General features: G+C 43.6%; 1 protein-coding gene across 1 annotated transcript in view; it reads right to left on the minus strand.

Annotated features, from left to right (window-relative positions):
- The window catches only part of Rai14 (retinoic acid induced 14), a 127,462-nt gene that overhangs the window by 3,000 nt on the left and 100,738 nt on the right, over positions 1–23,724 (minus strand). Inside the window, exons 5-16 of the mRNA XM_005356628.3 lie at positions 20,186–20,250; positions 16,298–16,355; positions 15,435–15,505; positions 13,559–13,665; positions 12,499–12,677; positions 12,214–12,242; positions 11,116–11,202; positions 10,055–10,141; positions 8,452–8,506; positions 6,670–6,788; positions 3,148–4,653; positions 1,538–1,687 (exon numbers count right to left, since the gene is read on the minus strand). Coding sequence (XP_005356685.1) covers positions 1,538–1,687; positions 3,148–4,653; positions 6,670–6,788; positions 8,452–8,506; positions 10,055–10,141; positions 11,116–11,202; positions 12,214–12,242; positions 12,499–12,677; positions 13,559–13,665; positions 15,435–15,505; positions 16,298–16,355; positions 20,186–20,250 — 2,513 coding nt within the window. The remainder of the gene's footprint in view (positions 1–1,537; positions 1,688–3,147; positions 4,654–6,669; positions 6,789–8,451; positions 8,507–10,054; positions 10,142–11,115; positions 11,203–12,213; positions 12,243–12,498; positions 12,678–13,558; positions 13,666–15,434; positions 15,506–16,297; positions 16,356–20,185; positions 20,251–23,724) is intronic.

The raw sequence follows: 23,724 nt of genomic DNA on the forward strand, positions 1-23,724 counted from the left end.
AGAGAGAGAGAGAGAGAGAGAGAGAGAGAGAGAGAGAGAGAGAGAGAGTCACTGTAAGCGAATGCTGTAGGAAAATAGATAAAAGGCAAAATGAAAGTATTTCAGAGTTGTTGAGCTATGGGTATACTTCATTTTAAGAGACCTTAAGTTGTTTATTTGTGTTTAATTTGCAAATTTATAATTACTAAATCGGCATTCACTTAGCTGAAGATAAAATCTATTCATTTTTAATGGAGGTACTGTACACAGATAATGCCGTGTAGTCCCCAAGAAGTTCAGCTATTTAGTTATCTGTACCAAGGACACAAACAAGGAACAGTCTCAGTCTCAAGGGTCTTCATGACTGCTGCTGCTGCATTCATCGTTCCTTGCTCAGTTAGAACTACAGTTTCCCCCAATGACTGTTCCTATGGTCAACAGCCACCTCTCACCTAATCGAAGAGAATGAGTCCCTTCTCTCTCTTCAGCAAATGAAAACCATAAAATATGAATTACCTAAACAAACCTACACATGCTCATCAATACCCTTTCTCCTCTCCCCACCAGCGTCAGCATCTGAGCTAGCTTGTCCATTGCCACGCCTGAAGCTTTGATGTTCACGCTACAAGGCTGGTTTGAGACAGTCGTCCCGTGTAGCTCAGGCTAGCCTGGACTCACACTACGCATCCCACACTGGCTTCACCTTCACGGTGATCTGCCTGAGCCTCCTGAGTGCTAGGATGCCAGGATTACAAGGGTGCACCACTACATCTGCTCTGTGTAATCTCCGCCAGTAGCTTCCTAACTCCTCCTCTGTCATCCCCTGGTTGTCTTTAATATCTGAGTGAAGGATCCACCTAACAGCCCAGCCTCTCCAGTTTTCATCAGCTTCCTAACATGCCCTGCCATGCTGCTCCTCACTTTCATGGTCCCACCTCTTTCTGTCTCTCGTTCCCACCTCTGACTTTGAGCAGAAAGCACATCCTTTCACCATGCCCCTCTCTCTGGCAAGCGTGTCCTGGGTTCCGCCTGATCCCCCGATGTGGTATTTCAGCCCTACTGGACACCCATCGAGTCCCATGAAGGAGCAGCCCTGCTGTGCTCTGATGGTAGTCCAATGGAACTGATTCTTAGCATTCTGGTCTCTACAACTACTTTGTCTGTAAACAAGGCTGGAATTTGTTGAAATAGCCAAAGGAAACAAAAATATAAGTGGGCCTTCTGGGTAGTAAAATAAGCAGAAAAAGCAAGAAGTGTCTTCAAATATGTAGATACACAACTACCTAAGGTCCTGATCCCCTAACAACAAGATGCTCTTAGCACTGCCAGAGCTGAGGCATGACCATCACAGAAAGATGGGAGCAAAAAAGCAGTGGATAAGGGACTGTGAGTATCTGCTCGCTCTCCTGACTTTCCCTTCTCAGTGACAGATACATCTACCCATCACATTGACTCTACTGGTAGAGTCTGGAGTCCACTGCTCACTGGACTATTTCTTTTGCCATGGCCAGCTGAGCTGGTATGCAACTCGAGAGGCCGAAAAGAGAAGCACGCTCACCGTTAGCTGGTTCTGGAGCTGTTTCACCTGCTGCTGGAGCACTTCCAGCTGCTGGCTCTGCCTCTTGGATGAGCTTGTGGAGTAGGAGAGCTGCGAGAGGCTGTTGAGGGCCTCCTTCAACTTCATGACTTCCTTTGACATCTCATTTATCTGGGGAGAAAGAAAAATTAAATTAGAAGGCTAATAATCTGTCTGCAGAAGCGAGATTCTAGAGATTTCTAGGCCTCCAACATTAGTCATTTCTTTGAATCGCTGGTTTAATTCGTGTTTTTGTTTTTGTCTTTTTTTTTGGTTTTTCGAGACAGGGTTTCTCTGTGGTTTTGTTTCTTGTCCTGGAACTAGCTCTTGTGGACCAGGCTGGTCTTGAACTCACAGAGATCTGCCTGCCTCTGCCTCCCAAGTGCTGGGATTAAAGGCGTGCGCCACCAGGGCCCGGCTCAAGGAAATTTGTAAAATAAAGCATAACAAATTCAGACAAACCAGTTAAGACCTTGGAGTCTGTGCATTCAGATAAGGCCCATTATGTTTTAAGTGTACAAGGGTAGGAAAAGCTACAACACCAAAGTTCTTTTCTTACTTTGAAAGGGATGCAGTAGAAATATAGTACACTGTTTGTTCAAATACAGATCTGCCACATCTGCCTTGTGACACAGGGAACGTTAGCTCCTTCTGAATCCAGAAGTGACTCTTCATCATCTCCAAAGCCAAATACTCAGAGGGCTTAACTCCTAGACTGCTCCTTAAAGCTCTGCCTGCTCTCCCACCGAAATGGACAACCAGTCAGTCTAAGGAGCCCTAACCCCTCTAGACATCTCGCTATAGAGGAAACTCAATTTCTCACGTCGCCCAGCAGTCCGAGGTGAAAGACGAATAGGGTTCTAACGCCATTCAGAGCATAAGGGAGAAAATGCAGGGACAGGATGATCCTGAACTCTCTTCTTTTTGCTTCCTTCCATCCTCTGTATCACACCCAGAAGCACCTCTAAATTGCTGGCTCCCTCCAACCAATCACTCTATATCTGTATGCCTCTGAAAACCGGGATCGGGGAAAACAGCGTTTGCGGTGATTCGGGTGGCGAGGAGACCCGTCACACTTGTCCTGGATCCCCAATACTAGCTGTACTGGCTAGCTCTCTGTCGACTTGACACCGGCTAGAGTCATCAGAGAGGAGGGAGCCTCAGCCGAGAAAACGCCTCCATAGGATCAGGCAAGCCTGTGGGGCATTTCGAGAAGGATCACAACAGTAGCAACCCGAAGACACTAGCAAAGCTTGTAGTAAACCATTAATGTTTCTAATTTGTGTGTATGAGTGCACCTGTACTGTTGCGTTTTCAGATCAATCTTTAAAAAAAAAAAATCCTAAATCCTTTTTACTTGAAAGACAGAGTCTGACTATATAGCCCAGGGTAGCCTTCAATTTATAAGTGCTGGGTTTACAGGTGTCTATTGCCATACTTGGCTCTTCCTGCTATGAAAGTGGTTTTGGTGATGGCTGAGTATTCATGCAGGTTGTTACCAACACATTCTGTAAAGGTTTAGAACAGGAAAATCGGAAGGGCCTTATGAGGACTCAGTGCCAGAAACCTAACAGCAGGGAACCTTCACCGACCTTTTCGTCTTTATCCTCCTCCAGCTTTGAAGAGGTCTCAGAACATCTTTTCATCCCTTCAAGTTCTTCCTGAGCACGCTGGAATTTCTGCACAAGTTCACTCACTTCCTGCTCTTTGGATTTCAAGAGGGTCTGGATGTTTTCCTTTTCCCTCTTCACCTGTGAGACCTCACTTCGAACCTGGGCGACCTCCGAGTGGGCTTTCTCTTTCTCTTTCACCGAATCCTTTAATTTCGTTGCTAGCGCATTGACTTCACTCTCTAAGGATGCCTGGAGCTTCTCATAGGAAGCCTTGGGGACCATGGTGCCGGTCATGGCAGCTTTCTCTTCCAGGAGCTGCTTCTCCAGCTTTGTGACTTCAGCTTCCTTGCTTGCAAGGTGCTCTTTGAGGTTGCTTATTCTCTCTTCCATCTCTTTGGCCGTTGTCCGCAGCGTGGTTATCACCTGCAAATGTTCTGTGATGGACACAGAGTTCTCCTTGTGAGCGTCTACCAGCTGTTTGAGCTGTGTCAACTCGTGCAACACCTTGGAATACTGCGACTTCATTTCTGACAGTGCTTCTTCCGCTTTCGCCCTGGACAGGTTTTTCTCGTGCATCAGCCGCTCATGCTCGGCTTTGTGGATATATTCAGCTGCATCTTCTAGAGATTTCCTCTTCCTATAATCCTCCAGCTCTGCCTGGGCTTCTTTGTACAGCTGCGACAGCTCGCTCACCTGTTTATTGAGTTCATCTATCATCCTGTTCATGGCCTCTTTCATGTCCCCAGTGTCATCAGGGGCTTCCTGTGGCATCTGACTTTTGAGTGTATCTTTTAGTTTCATGATTTCTTCTTGGGCCTGCTGGTACTTCTCAAACAAAAACGCCTTCTCCTTATTCATATTCTCGATGACAGCACAGTATGAGCTTTTCATCTCCTCACACTCTTCTGCAGGTGGCTTAGCGGCCCCAGCCTTCTCTTTCTCCGCCAGCTTTGTTTCTAACTCTCTCACCCTCTGTTTATTCCTTTCACTTTCTTCCAGGGCGTTCTGCAGGTTCTGCTTTAGAATGCCAACTTCACCATCAGCAACCCCCGGCTCTCGGAGATGCAAATAGCCATCCGCACTCTCATGGGAGAGGAGGCCCAGTTTCATCTGCTTCTGCGCACTCAGGACTTCTTTCATGGCCTCCTCGTACTTGATCTGAGTGTCTTTGAGTTTCTGACTGAGGTCAGAGCCGTTCTCTGAAATCTCTGCGCTGTTCAGGCACCTCAGGTCTGTCCTCTGGGACTGGAGTTCGGCCTGGAGCTGCTGCTTCTCCGCTTCAGAACTCTCCAATTGCCTCTGCAAAGCTTGCAGACTGTCTTGTAGCTGCTGGATTCTGACATTAACATGCTCGACAGGTGGCGACGATTTGGCATCTGAGGAAGGGGCTTCACTAGACTTGCCCAGGGAGGGGGCCAGGTCAGTCTGAGTGGAATGGAAAGACTCAAAGCTCAGGTCTGCTTCAGCTTCCTTGGGTGACTTGGCCTGGCAAAGAAACAAGGAATGACAGTTACACTAAGGAGTTGCTAGGTGTGCACACTGGAATGTGAGGGACAGCCTGAGGTTTAGGTATGGATGAGCAGGGTGATCATTCTGCATGTGTTCTCCTGGATCATGTAAACACATGGTCTGTGACACTGGAGGCAGACTGACGGTGCAAGCTTACTCCGTGTTCTATGAGCACAGATCATTTCTGTAATTTTAAAACATTTTAACTGTTTCATCTGTAGAACCTCCAATTCAAATTTTTCTTTGTTTTTTTTATATCATTTCAAATTATTAAAAATTATAATCTAAAAAATAAAGGTTTGAATACAGGTGCCCTCCATGAACAGATAATGCTCCTGCCAGAAACAATAGGTTATTAAATGAAAATCCCAGAGCCAGCTGTATGGAATACCTCCCTATGAGTTCTTGATCAGAGAAGCACCAAGGCCCCCAAAACATTACAGGTTATTGACATGGCTACAGGTTACCCACCAGACCTTAGTGGTAAGAATCAGTTGCCAAAAATCCTTTGGTTACATGATAAGGACAAACCAAGTTGGAGAGGAGGTGGAAGTTTCCTCCCTCCTGGCTAACTGCACAGCTAGAGGGTGTGCCATAGGCTGACAGGGAAGAAAAGTCATCAATCTTAGCCATCATGAACTCTGTGAGAACAATATTGACATGCCAGGCATGATGCTCCTAGCTGTATTTGAAGCCCACTTTCAGTAGGAAACTCACACTTACACTTGGTCTGTGAATATAGGCCCCAGGGGTAGAGGGAACCTACCACTATTGCTGAGTCTTGCTAAATAATCACAGTCTCAATGCTCATGTCTATACGCATAGATTCATGCATCACAGGTTAGTGTTATTCCCCGTCTTCATCAGGGGAGCTTCTTAGGATGGGTGGGTGACAGTTAATACAGAATCCATAACTAGACAAAGTACAAGGGACAAGGGACGGTGGACTGACTGCTCAGCCCTAAGTGGACATCAATATCACCTCCTTCTAAAGCTCGGAGAACACCATGGAAGAGAGAGAGGAAAACCTGAGCCGGGCTGTGTGCTGGTAGCGCACGCCTTTAATCTACAGAGCTAGTTTTCCAGGACAGCTAGGGCTACAGAGAGAAACCCTGGGGGACGGGAGGGGGGAAATCTGGGGGGGGGATAAACAAAACAAACAAACAAACAAACAAACCCTTGAATCTGATTGGCAGACATGCAGCAAAAAGATGTGAAACAGCCACTGGAATACACCGCAGATGTGATTATCTGCACAAGACCCACACAAGGTTGGGCCCTTCAGCATTTCATTCTGGGCAGATAGGGCCCATGAGGCCCCACCCCTTCCCAAGGGACTGCTAGCTGTTAAGAATTGTTGGAGGAGGAGGTGCCATTTTTTTCTTCAGTGGTATAACCACTGGCAAAGTTGCTCTTGATCCAGTAAATAACCTCCTACCTAAGCTTCTGCAGGAACCTATAATTAAAATCTGTGGGTTTTCACAGAAGACGTGAAAGCAGGAGGGCGATTTGGTGGAAGTGGGGCCTCAGCAGGAGGGGGAGGGGCTTGAGAGAGGAATGGGAGGGTGAAAGTGACCAACTATATAAATATGTGAAACTATCAAACAACAAAAAAGCAAGATATAGTATATATAAGCACGGAAATGTAAAATTTATAGATGAAATTTTTCATATAACATTCTGTGTATACCGCATATATATACTAACTTAATTTATATAAATTGTATCTATATTCTATATTTAAGTTTTATGTCACTATACTTATTAAACTATATATAATTATACATAATTTAGCAATTTCCAAAAATAGGATTAGTGAACACTGTTAAATAACTTGAAACCATTAAGAGTTTTACAGTTAACTATATTGGAAAAAAGAAACACTATACAGGAAAAGAAGAAATGTGTAGCTATTTGAAACCAAATGTACCCAACTACCCTTGAACACACCAATACTTTACAGGATAGCCTGACAGCGATATTTTTACCAACCTGCAATTTATCTTGTAACTCCTTGTTGTGTAAGGTAAGGGAAGCGACTTTTGCTTGCAATAGGACAAGAAGATCTTGTTGGTCAGCCTCAGAACTTCCATCCAACAAGCTGTCTGCACCTTGGAAGAAAAGAAAGGAAATGTAAAGCTGTGTTTGAAAATCGCAAGTGCTTTTCCTCTAATTCCTCCGCAGCTGGGCAGAGGGATGGTGGTTGTGAGCTGCCAGTGTGTCCCTGCTGTGAAATCGCTGGCACAGTGCTACAGGACACAGCTGCACAGCAGGCTGTGGCAGTTGGCAGCTCTGGGTACCTGCCATTCACCCCAAGTACCACACCAATAGTGATTTTCACGTCTCTTTGTCCCCATGTCCCAGGTGTGAATCCTATCAAAGGTCTCTCTGCATCTGGTTTATCTCTTACCCTGATTACTTCAGGCGTCATCACCATGCTTGGAAACGCTGCAAATGACTCCCCAACAAGTCTCTTCCTCCCTCACCCCTCCTATCCCCGTGCTTCCTGTGAAATGGAGCCTGCATGGGAACACATATAGCCATCCAAACATACAGAGGTTGGGTCATTTCTTTGGTTCAATTAACATGTTTCAATTATTCTGTCTCCAAAAACTATCTGTAGGTGGAGCAACACCTCTATGTCTGTCCCAAATCTTTGTTTTCAGGTTTATGTGATGTGGGATATCTGACTGTTGTTCAACCCCCAAAGGGGCTGTGACCCACAAGCTGCGAATCGCTGAAATAGATGTTTTTAGAAGTATCCAATGTAACATTTATTCAGTTAAATCAATTGATTTTTACCAGGAATTGGAAAATTTCATTTCTAAGGTTTAAAAATCTATCCACATATAAAATGTACAATATTCTAAGGAACTGAATGTTGAGCAAAGGGGACGTTTGAAATCATATACAATCATTGAAATATAATTCTAAAGATACTACATTCTTTGAGACACAATGAGTCTAAATATTAGCATCTTCTTTAAAAAGAACTCATTTTCTTTTTCCTTTTTGAGAGAGGGTTTTACTACACAGCACAGAGTAACCTCAGAATTGTGGCCCTAGGAGAGACTTTTAAAAGACACATTGGTTGACGCCTGCCTTGGTGAAGCCACTGGGACTGTATTGTTTTACTGGCAGGTGCTCTCTTTGAGTATACTTGGAGCCTGTGGTGTTAAAGTTAGGTTGTGGTCATAGCATGGTTCCGACCATCTTGGAGACAGAACTTGCTGTTTCTCTGGAATGAGAATGCGGTGCTATAAGCTGAGAGCTTAAAACCTATGGTCCTGCATCTCAAAGCAGTGGAAATGTATAAGATAAATACACAGACTACAGTAATATGAAAGCTGATTTGTAACCCACTAAATATTAAGATGGAAAGTAGGTCTAATAACTCCATTCTTCCTATGGGAGGCACTAGACATGGTATTTGAACATGTCTCCAGCAGTAAGGTGACAGGAAACCAAGAGTCCTCTAGGCAATGTCACTATTCCGCTAGTGCCATTCATAATTACAGAAACTACTCATTGATAGTGACAAATGATTTTTTTTTTACATCCAAACTTAATTCTTTAACATGTAAGTTAAGGCCCCTTGCAGTGCACACGGCATAGCCTATGCATTGCTGGCAGTCCTGTGCAGAGTATGGGCATGGGCACGGGCTGGTTCTCACGGCCTGACACAGAGTGCGTAACTGGCCTCTGCTCTCTTTACAGAAACATGTAAAACCTAAATGTGGTCAAAGGAAGGAAAACCAGTTCTCCCGTCCTTACCTGTCGTGCTGTCGCTCAGTCTGTCTTTGTTTTCTTGGATAGAACTGATCTCAGCCTGTGTGCAGAAACACAAAACAACACTGAAAGAATTCCCCTAAATGTGCTCATTACACGTTAAGAATCAAATCGCCTTCCCTCGGTGAGCTGCTGAGAGAAGAGCTGTGCTGCTCTGTTGCAGAAAAATCTCACGGAAAAACGGTTAAAAATCTAGGCAAATAACAGACACAGTGAATTGATAAAGTTTAATTCTGAAAATATCAGCAACTGCGGAGTGTAATTTTGAAAATAACAACTCTCAGAGTAACTTTAAAGGAATTTAATCTAGTTATATTTTAAATTATAGTTTATGTGGCAGCTCACTTATGGACCAGATCCCCTGGAGCGGCCTGACATGGGTGCCGGGAGTGGAACTCGGGTCCCTGCAAGGCAGCACCTGCTCTGAACTACCGAGCCATTTCTTCAGACTCTTACTCTTCCTTTTCCAATTTTTTGTAATATACTTCATACCTGGAAAATTTTGGATTTGTAAGGCAGTTACACAGAAGTTAACATTAACGGAATCAGGGTAAAGATACTACTTTTTGACTGTGTTCATAATACATTTGCCAAAATGGAGATATTAGCACAATAAACCACTGTTAGCTAAACTGCAGCAGTTCTGTATTAGGGTACAGCATTTTCCCACCGGTATCCTTTTTGTCTTTACACGAGGAGGATGATCTGAGTCTTAACACACTAGGCAAACACCATCACTGAGCCAAGTCCCTGGGTTCTGATTTTTTTTTTTTGGTCAGGGCCGCATTTTACAAAGCTCAGGCTAGGCATCAATCTTCCATATACTGGGTTGGCACTGATCTTCTGATCTCTGTGCCTCCGCCTCTTTAGCTGGGTACTTCAGGTACCACCACATTTGTCTCAATTAATATATTTTTTCTAACTTAGTGTCTAATACAGGATGCTTTATTTCTCGTAGAGAATTACGAGAGATGAGTGCTACCAACCAGAAGGAGGTAATTTATACCACTGTCAGTTTGGATTTAACTGGAGAGATGGCTCAGTAGTTAAGGGCGGCTGCTGCTCTACCAGAGGACCTGGGTTCAATTCCCAGTACCCACAGGTTGTACCATTGTCTACAACTTTAGTTCCAGGGGAACCCCCGAGAATTCTAGGATAACAGACCCACGTTACTGCACTCAGCCTTCAGTGCATTCTGGGGATCTGATCTCAGCTCTTCATTCACAAGTATCTTATTCACTGAGTCATCTCCTTAGCCCTCAGCAACTTTAAAGACTAAAACACATTGTGAACTCAAGTCAGGGTGTCATCTAATAGAGCTCTTTAATTCCCCCCCTAACATCTCCCCAAATTCTTCAGTCTTTTCAACTCTACGAACCACCGTTCTACTCTCTTGCTTCGATGAATTAATGATTTTATTAGTAAATGTGATTTATTTATGTTGTCCATGCCAGAAAAAATAATCAAGGGGCTCTTCGTAGTGAAATGTCATGAAATAGTGACTCAAAAGTGTAATCTGTTTTGCACAGTATTGTATAAATTAAAGCAAGGCCATCAGCTATGAAAGTGGAACACAGAAAAGGAATACCTTGAAGGGTGCTTCAGCAAAAAACACTGATTCCTTTCCCGAAAGTGGTGTGGAAGTTATTGATCTCGGAGAAGACACATCACTCAACTGAAAGAGAAAAAGAAAGCCACGAATAACGGACGTGTCTTCAAGGCCTGTCTTCCGAGGTGCTGAACAATCCATGGCTTAATCCCTGTGGTTAGATCTAGCAGCAGATATGGAGAGGTTCATTCAACTCAGGAGTAAAATCCTCAAGGCAGTCCAGCTGCTTCGAGTATTTCTGAACGCTCTCAAAGTATAACTTCAACTTAATGCTACAATACTAACTGCATCAGCCTTTAGAATCTACAGATTTCTACTGTGGGTTGAGAACACTAGTAACGGATGTGCTAACATATTTGTTAAGTATCTGACAGATTCAACAGCCCTCCCACTATCTTATCTTTTTTCATGTCCCTGTGCTTGTCTTAGCAATAAAAGCTATCCTGTTTGTATTTGATATTTCATATTTTTGTACTTGCTCCTCTAAAGTTGCTATTGCATACTCAGAAAAAACTTCTAATATTAGCCACCCATAAATGTAGTAAAAAAGCAAATATTAATATCTTAAGAAACGAACTAAAACCCGTCACTCTCTAGTCCTCGCTAGCTAGCCATCCCCTCTGCTCTCTCTAGAGCTATTCATACGAGCTAACGACAACCCGAGACCATCTTAAGGAAAAGCTCCAGTCCTAAGACTTTAAGAAATTTCCTTGAGATTTAAAAAAAGGATAATGCTAAATTCTAATTTTAAGATAGATGAAACCCACACTATTCCAGCTTAATAACGGACAATGCCATTTACTGTGTGCACGTGCGTGCATGCATGCGTGTGTTCTTCTGGAGCTCCAACCCAGGGGCTCACACATGCTAGGCAAGTATTTATTATTATGCTACACATCCAGCCCCACAGATTGAAACTGAAAACTACTAAGGGAGATTTGGAATGTGCACTTAGGCGTCAGTATCGCAGCCTCCCTTGGGCCCAGACACAGAAGGACGGCTGTTGGTTTTGCTTATGGTTCGTTCGCTCTTGATTTTACCTGGGTAGGACTGATAGGAGGTGGTGGAGCTTTGCGTTTTTTTGGAGTTCCACTTCTTTCTGAGCTTATTTTAGAGACTTGATCATGCTGAAAGTTATCACAGTTCACAGAATGGAGGTGGGTTAGTTATGTTAGTAAAGTCAGAGCGAGTAGCTGCAGCAAACACGAGAACAACCTGCTGGCAGTCACACATTCCTAGCTGCATCAAGGTCTGAAACACACTGCCCACACGACAATAAGGATCATGCATTCGCTAAGTTTTCTTCCCAGCAACCCATGTTTCGACGGCAAGAAGGTTTAAAAACCAAATCAAACCAAATGGATTAAGGTGGTGTGCAGAACTGGGAAAGGATGGCGACATGCCTATCAGTCACAATGCAGCACCCAGATTGCATTCCGAGTCAGCTTTCCCTCTTAAAGCAGAGAGCAGTCTGCACCTCTGCGGGTTCCCATTCACCCACCACCCCGCTTAGAAGGAACGAGAGGAAAGGAGAGCTTCATATGCAAAGGTTTCTCACAAGCAACAGCTAGCACATCATAAATCCGCTGTAAAATATCTGCTTTCTATGACTTAGAAACCGCGGTGTATAAATAAACAGAAGAGCCAGACATACAGAGAGCCCGCAGGCTTTGAGGAAAAAATTCCAGTAAGAAAATGTCTCTCTTGCTACCCTGTGTAACACCAATGACAGTTTCAAACGCTGCAACTAAAATTAAAAGGCTGAATCTCTAATTTTTCACAAATTCGTTAACAATTTTATGGGTATATATATTCACCCATAGGATGTAATATTTAAAATATTTTTATTTAGTTTCAAGATTTAGTTGCATCACAGGTCTGTTATTATTGCACTTCATTAAAAAAAAACAGTATAAAGTACATACTTTTGAGACAATATAATAAAATGGTTAAAAAATATTTGCCACCATGTAACAATGGATCATTCACTCAAAATTACGTCAGTCTTTTCTTAAGAATTTTCAACCCAGTTTTTAATCACTGCCCTAAGGAACCACAGCATTTATTTTCAACATTTTCATATTGTCATAAGCAAAAATTAAAAAAAATATATAGCGTCTCATTCCCAAGATAAATACCTGCTTTGGTTTTGTTGGGGTCTTTAAATCTAAAGAGAAAGAGTAAAGAAAAAAAAAAGACTATGAGAACCATAATGATTCATATCTTTTATAAATTTTGGGTGGATGGACACACACACACACACACACACACACACACAACCCACACACAACATTCAACACTTCACCTTCAAGCATGTATTTAGAAGAATAACAGAACACATCAGATTGCACGAATTCCTTGATCCTTTTGGGGAAAATGAGTGGATAAACTTAAAACAGCATTGGCTGTTTTCTTTTACATACCAGCATCCTGAGAGATTTTTGATAATAGAAGGCTTTGAATTCCTGCGTTTTCTGAGAGTTTGGAATAATATAAGGCATTGTGTCCAAGAGAGTCTACAAGGTTCAGGTCGGCACCTTTTTTAATTAAGGCTTCTACAGTACTAGAGCTGCCAGCTTCACAAGCGAGCATGAGAGCAGTTCTAGAGAAGAAAAGAGACGTACAGTTGGAATGCTTTCCTGAGACACGTTTGTCTTGAAAATAAGGAAAGGGGATTAAATACAGTCAAACCTTCAGTCATCTGGGGAACGAAGTGGAAAACCGTCAAGATGAAATACGGTGGTGTTTTTAAAACTTCGGACTAAATCAAAACGTTAAACTCTAACTAACCAAACAGCACAGACAGTCTTCCATACTTGGTCTACAATGACAGAATGTCCTATGATTGGTGTAAATACCAAGCTTGTTTTAGAGGCCGATTCTTCCACCTCTAGTATTTTAAAGGATATACATTATTAAAATTATCGCTGTTGTTTTAAAACAGGGTTTCTCCGTATATCCCTGGTTGTCTTGAAATTTACTCTGTAGACCAGGATGGTCCTGAACTCAGCAATTCTCCTGCCTCTGCCTCCTGAGTGCTAACATTAAAGGCATGTGCCACCATACCTGGCTTTAAAATTATTATTGTTGTTATTATGATTATTGTTGTTTTTGAAATAGAGTTTCCCTGTGTAGCTGTGGCTGTCCTGGAACTCACTATGTAGTCCAGGCTGCTTCAAACTCAGAGATTCACTTGCCTTTACCTCCTGAGTTGCTGGGATTAAAAGTGTGTGCCACCACCACCCAGGTTAAAATTATTTTTAAATACACTCAATATATTTACTTTTGTTTTGTTTAGGAGGAAAAATAAAATCACAGGAAATGGCTTATTCAGTTCAATATTTAATTAGTTTCATTGCAGAGTCTTAGTCAAAACAGATTCTCAGTTATCAGGAAGGAAGAAAGTTAAAAAAGGAAACCACTTTACAACATTAAAAAAATGGGTATCTCTGAAGTTATGACTTCTGCCTTAACTTGCTGTACCTTCCATTTTTGTCCCTGGAATTGACATCTGCTCCATGATCCAAGAGAAAGTGACAGACCTCACTGTGGCCGTTTTGTACTGCAACAAGCAGAGGTATGTTCCCATCCTAGGAGAAAAATTCAGACTGTAACTCCAATTCCAATACCGGGACTGCAATACCTTGCTCTTCCCACACTGTTCTCATGACTTGTACTGCTAGGCTACACTTTCATCTGCGGTGAGACTCCATGACCACCCTCCCACTTCACCTTAAGTCGTAGACAATGTCACCGACTTAAGCTGTCTTAGGCAATTTCACCGACTTTAGCTTTTCTCTAGAAGCCCAGCTATTCGGGTTGCCTGCTCCATTACCTATCACTAGCTCTGCCTGGTAATGTAAGAGAGAATACACACTAAGTGTGTTCAGATGAAAGTAAGTGGGGGCTGGAGAAATGGCTCAGCGGTTAAGGGCAGGGGCTGCTCAGGCTGAAGCCCTGAGTATGAGCCCCTGCACCAACGTGCAGGAAAGAAAGACCTGACTTGCTCAATATGTCGTCTAATTTCATGCATGCCGCACCCCCCCCCAATAAAAATATATGTTAAAAAAACTCTAAAGGTTAAAGCAAAATTACTGGGGTGGAGAAACGGCTCAGGGTAAGAGCGCTTGCTGCTGTTCCAGAGTACCCAGCTCATAACCAACCACCTACAAATCCAGTTCCTGGGACCTGATGCTCTCTGACCTCTGCAGGCACCAGGCACGCATGTGGTGCACACACATACATGTGGGCAAAACACTTTCATGCATAAAATAAATAAATAAATAAATAAATAAATAAATAAATAAATAAATAAAACACCCCCAGCCAAAACAAAGCAATGACAGAAATATTCCAGACTTTAGAATATGGGGATTTGGGACCAGTTACATAAGAAAGATCCTGGGGCCAGGACCCAAGGCTACATATGAAATTCATTTGTGCATTTTTTTCCCATATAAAAGACCTTGCAGTCTTCACATTTCAGCCATGTATATGAAATACAAGTTTCAGGCTGTGGCGTATTGGGGACTTTTGGAATAGAGATGTTTAACCCTATACTGAGGTTCAGAAAGTGTACGTGTATTTGCTTGATGGGGGACAAGTACATGCAAGTCAATTTTCATGCTATAGTTCCATTAAACTCTGGAACCACATGCCACAGGCACATATATGTATTCTTAAGATAGGCCAGTGGAGTTACAAAGACTAAAAGTTCTCTTCAGAGAACTTGGAAAATTCTACTAAGACTCATCAAAGGTGATACTATGAAAAAAAAAACACAACAGAATTTCTAATTAGGTATCTCTGAAGTTCACACGGATTGTCAACTTGAGAAGATGTGGACTCACTTTGGTGACAAATCTACAGACATCTGTGGGAGGGACTTTCTAAATGAGGTGAGCTGTGTTAGGAAGACCCACCGTAACAGCCAGAATGGAAGAAAGTTGAGAAACAGCATCTGTTCCCCTTAGCTTCTTGACTCTGGAGGTGGTGAAACTAGCTCCCTCAAGTCCCTGCTATCCCGACTTCCCCGCCATGATGGTCTGCATCTTCAAGGTGAGAGCTGAAATGAACCCCTCCTTTCTTAAGCTGCTGTTGTCCCATAACTTGTTGCGGCAACAAGACAAGTAACATACAAAATGTTCTATCTTTATAAACTGAGACACGAAGCTTTATTCACATTTGGGTTAATGGTGGAACACAAATATATACTTAGGATTGATTGACATATAAGACTATTTTGCCAAAAAGTAAAAAATTCTGGTTGTAAAGAAATAGAATTTTAGCAAATACTAAGATCTTTAAGGTCTCGCTAGAAACCCGCACCCCATTCCCTCAGTGTCCACGTGATACATACTGTGTCCTTAAGGTTTATGGGGCTCTTGTGTTCACAGAGGACCTGCACAGCTTGAAGGCATCCCTGTGCCGCTGAGGAAGGAAAAACACAAGCCGTCACAGACAACCCAGACAACCACTTCTAGGAAGGAAGAGTTCACTCTCTGGCCAGCAGATGAACAGCACAGAAGAGAAAGGCTATGCCACAGGGGTGTGAAAACACTCGCTTAATTTCAGCGTTAGCCAAAGCTACAGCCACCGGCTCCCAGTACCTGGAGGCAAGCATTTGATTTAGCTTCTCACAGGACTTGGCTTTTCTATAACTAGAAATAAAATTAATAAATAAAATTAATTATATATTCGATCACCCCTGTGAATTTGTAGTATTAACATCTGTCGCTTGAAGCTGTGACAAACAGTAAAACCAAAGGTAAACAAATATAACTGGTCTTCATTGTGATCCCCAAACAAACAAACAACCAGACAAACAAAAAGCAGCGTCTTCTAGTCCTGAAATCCACAACTCTCATTACTACTTTAAAAAGGAACTTTAAGTTGATTTAAAAATCTATACACGTATGTATGCACACACGTGCACGTGTACTTAGTACTAGAGCTTAAAACCAGAGCCTTACACATGCTAAGCACGCCCTTCATTACTGAGCTTACTCGCAGCCTGAGTTGAATATATTAGCCATGGTACTGGCTGCATGGCAGCAAACCAACGGTAGGGGTGCTCCTTAGTAAATCTGTGTGTGACTTACAAACGGAGTGAAACGGGACCCTCTGGGAGCTACAGAAATTAGCCCCATGAATAGAACAGCAAGGTGAGTGACAACGGAAGTCTCCTAGAGTATAACAGACAAATAAGAGAAAGCACGGTACCTGCGTAGTGTAAAGCTGTCTTCCCAGAGTTGTCAGTACTGTCAGCTGGACTTTTGTACTGCGAGAGAAAGATAAGTATCTTAAAGTAACTGCACAAATACCATCGAGTCCAGCCTTTCCCTTCAAGCATCACTTATTCGGAAGGGCACACACGTGTGTAAATCCTACCTTCTGAGCTCCTTGGCCCTAAAGTCCTCGATGAAGAAGAAGACACATACCCAAACAATCAGGGTAGCAGCTATAGTCATCCTATTGCAGATACAGCCATTCACCCCTCCCTGACGTCATCTCTTCAGCCCCATTGGCTAACACACACGCTCTATGAGCTCCTGTGTAGATCTTGTTTTTTCCCATTTCCTCTGTCTCCTCTTCTAAACCCAGCTTTCTCCGAGTCACCTTCACAGTCTGTTTCCTTGCCTCCCTTTCACTCCTGAACCCACAGACGGCAGGTAATCTGCCCTCGGGATTCCACAGTCATGGCCCAAGTCAAGGTCACCAGGAGTCTTGTAGTTCCCACACATCTGTCCTCTGACCTCTTTGAGCAGCAGCCTACTCTCTCCCCCAGACTTCTTCCTCCTGAGGCTATCTGTGTGGTTCAGCCTCTTGTAGCTCCCCCCCCCCACTATCTGACCAGCCCCCTCCTCTAACAAACACTCAGTCTCACACTTGTCATTGCCGTTCCCTGAAGCTCTCTTCCTGGTAATCCCATCTGCACCTACATTCAGATGTCAGTGACCCAACAACAGCAGTGAGTGTTACACAGGTATTGTGCACCAGGCTCTGAATCAAAACGTGCTTTAAGTCTGCACACAGCCCAAGCTGGATGACTATCCCTGCAGTCATCTTCAGTGGGTGATGTGGGATTCCCCTCTGTATGCTGTGAACACCACTGGCTAGTAAAGAAACTGTCCTAGGCCTGCGCAGGACAGAATATAGGTAGGCAAGGAAAACTAAACTGAATGCTGGGAGAAAGAAGGTGGAGTCAGTGAGAAGCCATGTAGCCCCTCTGGAGACAGACGCCCGAACTTTACCCAGTAATTCACAGCCTTGTGGCAATACACAGATTAATGGAGATGGGTTAGTTTAAGATATATGAGTTAGCCAGAAATACGCTTAAACTATTGGCCAAACAGTATTGCAAATAATATGGTTTCTGTGTGATTGTTTCAGGGCTGAGCAGCCAGGAACAAACAAGCAGCCTCCTACAACAAGTGGAAACTAAGGTATAAGTAAATTAATGAATTTCTTGAATTACGGCAGTGGTGAAGCCAGAATGTGGACCTGCTGGAGCCTGGATACTTATTCATATACAAGTATCACCTGTGGGCGCCCAGGCTTGAGACCCCACTGCACCTGCCTAACACCTCTGGTGTGATCCCTCATAAGCACCCGAAAGGCAAGTTTTCCACTCCTCCATGCCCAGCTTGTTCCTCCCTGAGTTTTTATGATCTCTGTGACCACCAACCACCATTGGCTATTTACCCAATGAAACAGAAATTGAATTAACTTTGATTTCTCCTCCTCCTGTCCTCCTCTAAGCTCTTACCCTGTAGATCCTTTCTCCAAATCACAAATGAGAGACACCTTCTTCTCTCTCTCATTATCTCCATCCTAGCCCAGGCAGCATTTTCTCTCATGAACAGTTAGTCTAGCCTCCAATGGGTCTTCTCGATTTGTTTCTTCCCATCTGAATCCACTTCTCTACCCAAAAGAATCATCCTATAAAACTGTATGTTACCGTCTGCCCTTCACAATTCCACAGAGGACTTAGGATTATTTAGCTTGCACTTCTCGACATACTGGGCCCTGTATTTTGTGCCACAGTTCCTCACGCCTTTGCCTCAGATTCACTAACTGGGTTTCTCCCCACCCTGGCCAATCCCTTGCCTACCCACGCCCTGTGTCTTGCTGTTCTGGTTGGAATGTGTTCCACTGGTTCTCTGCACACTGGAGATCTCAGTTTAAACATCGCCTTCTCTTGAGGGCTTCCCTAGAAACCACCACTTTCCGTCTTAGTGCCCTGGAATTTGTAACACACGTTTCTTTTTCCTTATGAACCAGACTGTGCACTGCACGAAGTCAGCAACTGCACTGCTTGCTGGTAGATACTTATTGCTTAGCACCATGCATCGTTCCCTTAGAACACTTGATATAAAGGAGATCAGGAGGACTTACACAGAGAAGAGAAGTCATTTGAAATGGCAGGACTCCACAGCTTTCATTTTGTGCTAACCACCTTAAGAAGCTAGGAGTTGAAAATGGTAGCAGCCGGAGGCAGAAATATCTTCAACAAACAGACAGGGCTAAGAGACCAATGCACAGGGTACAAGAGCAAGGGGTCAGAGAGAACACTATAGGCAGTGGGGCTTGCTGGGATGAGGAGAGCAGGAGACAAGGGGGTCTCATCTGTACACAGCCTGATTCGCAAAGGGGTGAACAAGTGCTGGAGAGGGCTGCCATGCAAGTCCCAGCAGGAGGCCATGGAAAGCAGAATTCTTGACAGTAATCTAGAAAGAACAACCCCGTTTGGATGAAGTGCAGGCCAGGGAAGGTAAGAACAGGCTCCCTTCGAGTGAAACGCTTCCTCTGCTGTGGTTAAGAGAAAGGAGATCCAGTTACTACTTACCAAGGCTTTGGCCTAATTTTAGAACAGCACAAGGAACTGTTTAAAGGCTTCAAAGATTTCAGAGAAAAACCAAAGCATTTGCATAACCAGATATAAAATGACATTAGAGGCTAGAAGAATATCTGGTCCTAGGCCACGAGGACTCTGAGCCTGTCAGGTTAAATCTTCCTTAAAATCAGAGCCAGATGCAGGGGCCAGGGAGGAATGGGAATTTAAAACATATTTTTAAAAAGTGAAGTAGGGCCCAGGGTGGAGAGAGGAAGGGTACCCTAGCCAAGTGAGTCATATTCCGCCTTTATCCCGAGGACCTGGTCCTGCAGAAGGCAAGGAAGAAAAGCTCCAGGTTAACTGGTCAAGGGCAACTCTCTTAAGTCAACAACACAAGCACAGATCGATTTTTCTTGAGTTTTGCTTTAAAGACCCATGAAGGTTAAATATTCCCGGGATGGGCAGTAGGGGCATCATGCAGGGCGAGATAAGGAACTGTGCAACCAATGCTGCAAGTTGATGAATGCAACCACGGTCTGACTCCAGAATTTCAAAGCCAAATGAAAGCAAGATGCTGGGACTCCAAGAGTGCTTGTGAAGGCAGAACAACAGCTTGATAGGACAGACAGTTCTCCAAACACTTATTTTATTGCTCCATGCGGTTCCTGAAAACAGCCAGCTTGCATTTTGACTGGCAACAGCTGGACATTACTGTACGGCTGCTATTGAGGTGGGGGGGGGTGTTCCATGAAATACGTACTTTTACAGATTTATAGAGGTCATCACCTTAGAGGGGTCATTATCAACTTCCTGGCAAAGTCAGCAAACCAGGAAGTTGGATAAAAATTATAAGTAAGAATAAAACCGAGCACTTAAGCAAGGACCGAGAACTGACTAAAAGCTCATCAAGTTACGGACCAAGGGATAATGGCTGAAACTGTTAATCCAGAAGGGACTGCACGCCATGAGCAATTTCCAGAGCGCACAAGACACCACAGAGTCTGCGAGCCAGAGGTCACCACAGTTTGGAAAAGAGGAACTAAACAAGGGGGTAATAAGGCCGACCCCAGGGAGACATTCCAATTTCTCGTGATGAGCCACTTTTCTAAGTAGCCATGGAAACAACCTTATTATTGGCTGTTTTTTACAAATGGGCTGCAGGACCGTATTAACAGGCATGTACTGAGAAGAGGGGTTTCTCCTTTTACAGCTAGGGTTACCTTTAAATTACTAATAAATAAATAAAGTGATACACCTATGAGTTACCTGCTTACCTGAAGGAGCTTCTTGACGTACTCTGGGTGACTGTTCTTGGCTGCGATATGTAACGCACTTTGACCTAAATGGATTAAAATGGGGAAACATTCAAACAAAACAAAACAAAAACAAAACAACTTTTATTTTCTTTTATGTTAGCATGCAAATAAACTGGTTTCCTGCGAGCATCTCCACGCATGTTAATTTTGGCTGATCCCCCCCCCCCAGGCCTGCTCTGCTCCCCATCTCTCCACCCCACTCCATTCTTAGGCCCTCACCCTAGTTTTCCCCATTTTACTTTCATGTCCTGTGTTTGAGCTCCCTTCTAATCCCCTTCCTTATGGCTGATTTTCTCCCCTTTCTCAAGATGCCCTCTCTGGTTTCATGACCATTAGCAGCCGGAATGCGCACGTGAGAGCACGCAGGGTTTGCCTTCTTGAACCTGGGCTACCTCGATACAGTATTTTCCAATCTACTCATTTTCCTGCACACTTCATAGTTTCATAGAATTCCATTGTGTATATGCAGAACAGTTTCATTATCCTTTCCTCTGTTGATGGATGCTTTAGGCTGATTCAGCTTCCTTGCTATCGTGACTAGAGAAGCAACAGGCAGGGATGCGGTAAGTTTCTCTGTGGTAAGTCTCTGGGTCTATGCTCAGGAGCAGTAGGTATGGTAGGTGACATTGTACTTATTTCTTGTCTGGAAGTCTCCACACTGATTTCCATAGTAGCTGCACAAGTCTATGCTCCCACTAGCAGCCAATGAGTTCTTCTTCCCCTAGCTTTCGTTGTCCTTTATAATTCAAAGTGGATCAAAGACTTTAATTTAAAACATGAACAGCTGACATTGTTCCAATGGAGCACGGGGATAAACACAAAGCTAAAAGTACAGACAAGAACTTGGTGAACAGCACACACTTCCCACATAGTATCTAATTGCTGTGCCAAAGACAGGAGGAACAAAGTCTCCAGCACAGCAGGACCGTTCCTCTAGAGATTAAGGTCCCACATTCTTTAGAGTGACCACAGATAACATTGAGAGGCTCCAACCACTGTTTCCTGCAGGTTCCGTTCAGCTCTGGTCAGGACTGCACAGGGTTGCATTTAGCTGGCATGTGTGTGCACAAAATGCCCATGTCCACAACTGTCACTTCAAGCTAGAAAACCTCAGGCCTAGAAACCAGAAAAGACAGTCCACAAACTAGCAGACAATAGTCCAGAAACCCAACACTTACATCCTATGTTTGGCCCCTCATTTCCCTCTCTACAAAATGCATTCAACCCTGAATGAATACTACCCGGGGTTTTCAGATGTTTACAAACCCTTGTTCAGGAATTCATAGACAGGTAACTTCAAGAAACCCTAAGGTGCTACCCAACTCCTCAGTGCCAAATGAACCTCCCCGCCAGGGCCTCTACAACTGCTGTTATGTTCAGCCCAAATTCTCTTCCCCTGCAACAGCCACACGGTTTGTTCTCTCACCTTCAAGTTCAACTTAAAGGCTGCCTTTTAAATGAGGTCTTTCCTGGGCTAGGGATGTAGCCCAGTTAGTAGAATACTTGCCTAAGTGCACACGATGCCCCAGGTTCAACACCTATCATAGCACAAATGTGGTATTGTGATAGCAACACCCAGATCAGACGTTCAAGGTCATACCTGGTTAAACGGTTGGAGACTGCCTTGGGATACATGAGACCTTATCATAAAAGAGGGGTCTTTTTTTTCTCTTTTTTTGTCTTACCCATTACATATCCCATTTCCTCTTTAGCTCCTTTTACACTGGTTTTCTGCATCATTTCTTCATTCTTCATGATGCCTCATATCTTACAGCACTCTGTTCTCAGCTCTAGTCAAGACATATACTACTGACACCACACACACACACACACACACACACACACACACACACACACGCCTACCTGCTGGTTAACTGGACCTCTGGCCCTGCAATTCTATCTCACTCCCTACTGAATTCCTTGCTCCTACAACACTGCTGGTGAACAGCTGGTTCTCAACAGAGTCCAGTCATTTTGAATTAAAGGCTATGCTAATTTCAATGTCTGTAATGAGTGGCTCAATATGCCTAAGTAACTCAATATGCCTAAGAAAGCCTTAAATCTTGTCTTTCCCAACTTGCTTGGCCAACATATCCCCAAGGTAACATTCACAAGAAACCTTTATTTTGGGACTTGCTTCAAAGCCAGTTTCAACCTCAGCACTATGGATGTTTTTTGCTGGATAACAGCAGTAGGTGATCATTCTGTTAACTCTACTAACCTGTCACTCTGCCTCCCTGGTCCCCACCCAGGAGAAGTCTACTTATGACAATCAAAACAATCACCAGGCATTGCAAAATGCCCCCTAGCATCGAGACCTAAGATTTTAGGAAGAGCAATTTCTTTTACATGATGGCCCAGTTCCACAATGCCATTTTTTCCTTTTGATTAGTCTTCAGTTAGCACTGCCTAGAATTTACTGGAGAATCACACGGCTAGGGAACACCTTAAAGATCAGAGGGTCAGGAGATCATGGGAGCCACACAAAATGCATCCCAATCTCAAAAGAACAGACCTCTCCGTTCTGCAAAAAATACCCTGGGATGTTAAGGGCATGTGCGGAGGACATTTTAGTTGGTGTGGGATAATGAGGCAGAAATCCCTCAACCCTCTCTTGAAAAGATGAGGGAGGAGAGACCCTTGAAAGTGGCAAAGTAAGATTTCCCCTTTCCTCTTCTGTTTCATGTACAGGATGACCCTGTGTTTCAGAATTAAAGGACGCCCAAGAACGAGTGTTCACTACACTGTGCATTTAACAGGCTTTGGTGGTCAGCGTGGCCTCTGCAGACATCGTTCATACCACTGTTGCTAAGGACAAGCACATTTTTAATTTTAAACAAATGCCTTACAAATGAACTTTTGGAACACATCCTGATTGTAAACTATGGGCTGTTTATACTGCGCATGTAAGGCAGTAACTGCTGTCTACCCTGGGAAGAGAAGCCATTCTACACAAACACCACTCATGTGACAAAGTCGCAGTTGTCCAAAGACAACATGGTAGGAACACTCAGGCAACATACCATGACTAAGTATCAGGCTTTCCTTTCTCTCCGTGTTCGGGTCATACCTAGAAGTGAGTGACTGATGTCTGGAAAAGCAAAATTCATCTACTCCCCTTTGATGTGTACCTGTAGAAGAGTACTTTTCACAATATTTGGTCTCAATATCCAAACTGCAAATCATTCCCAGACACCACCCTACTGACCGCAAGATGTCTCTCACTGCTAACACTAAAACAAATTTCTCTCTCCAAATACAAATTCTCCTAGACGGAATATATTATTTATGACGGAAGCCCACTGGAAGGAGACGATGCATACTCCTGGCTCCCAGACAGCCATGGATCTGTCTGGCTGTCAGGGAACAACTTCCCTTTAGACAAATATCAAGGACAACCATAATTCATGTTCACTCTAGCAGATCTTTGCTCACAAACACAAAGACTAGTGTTAATTAAAAACCAAGAGCCCCAGATGACAGTTGACTAAGTGATC

This window comes from Microtus ochrogaster, chromosome 19, assembly GCF_000317375.1.
Source record: "Microtus ochrogaster isolate Prairie Vole_2 chromosome 19, MicOch1.0, whole genome shotgun sequence".
NCBI classification, from domain to species: Eukaryota; Metazoa; Chordata; class Mammalia; order Rodentia; family Cricetidae; genus Microtus; species Microtus ochrogaster.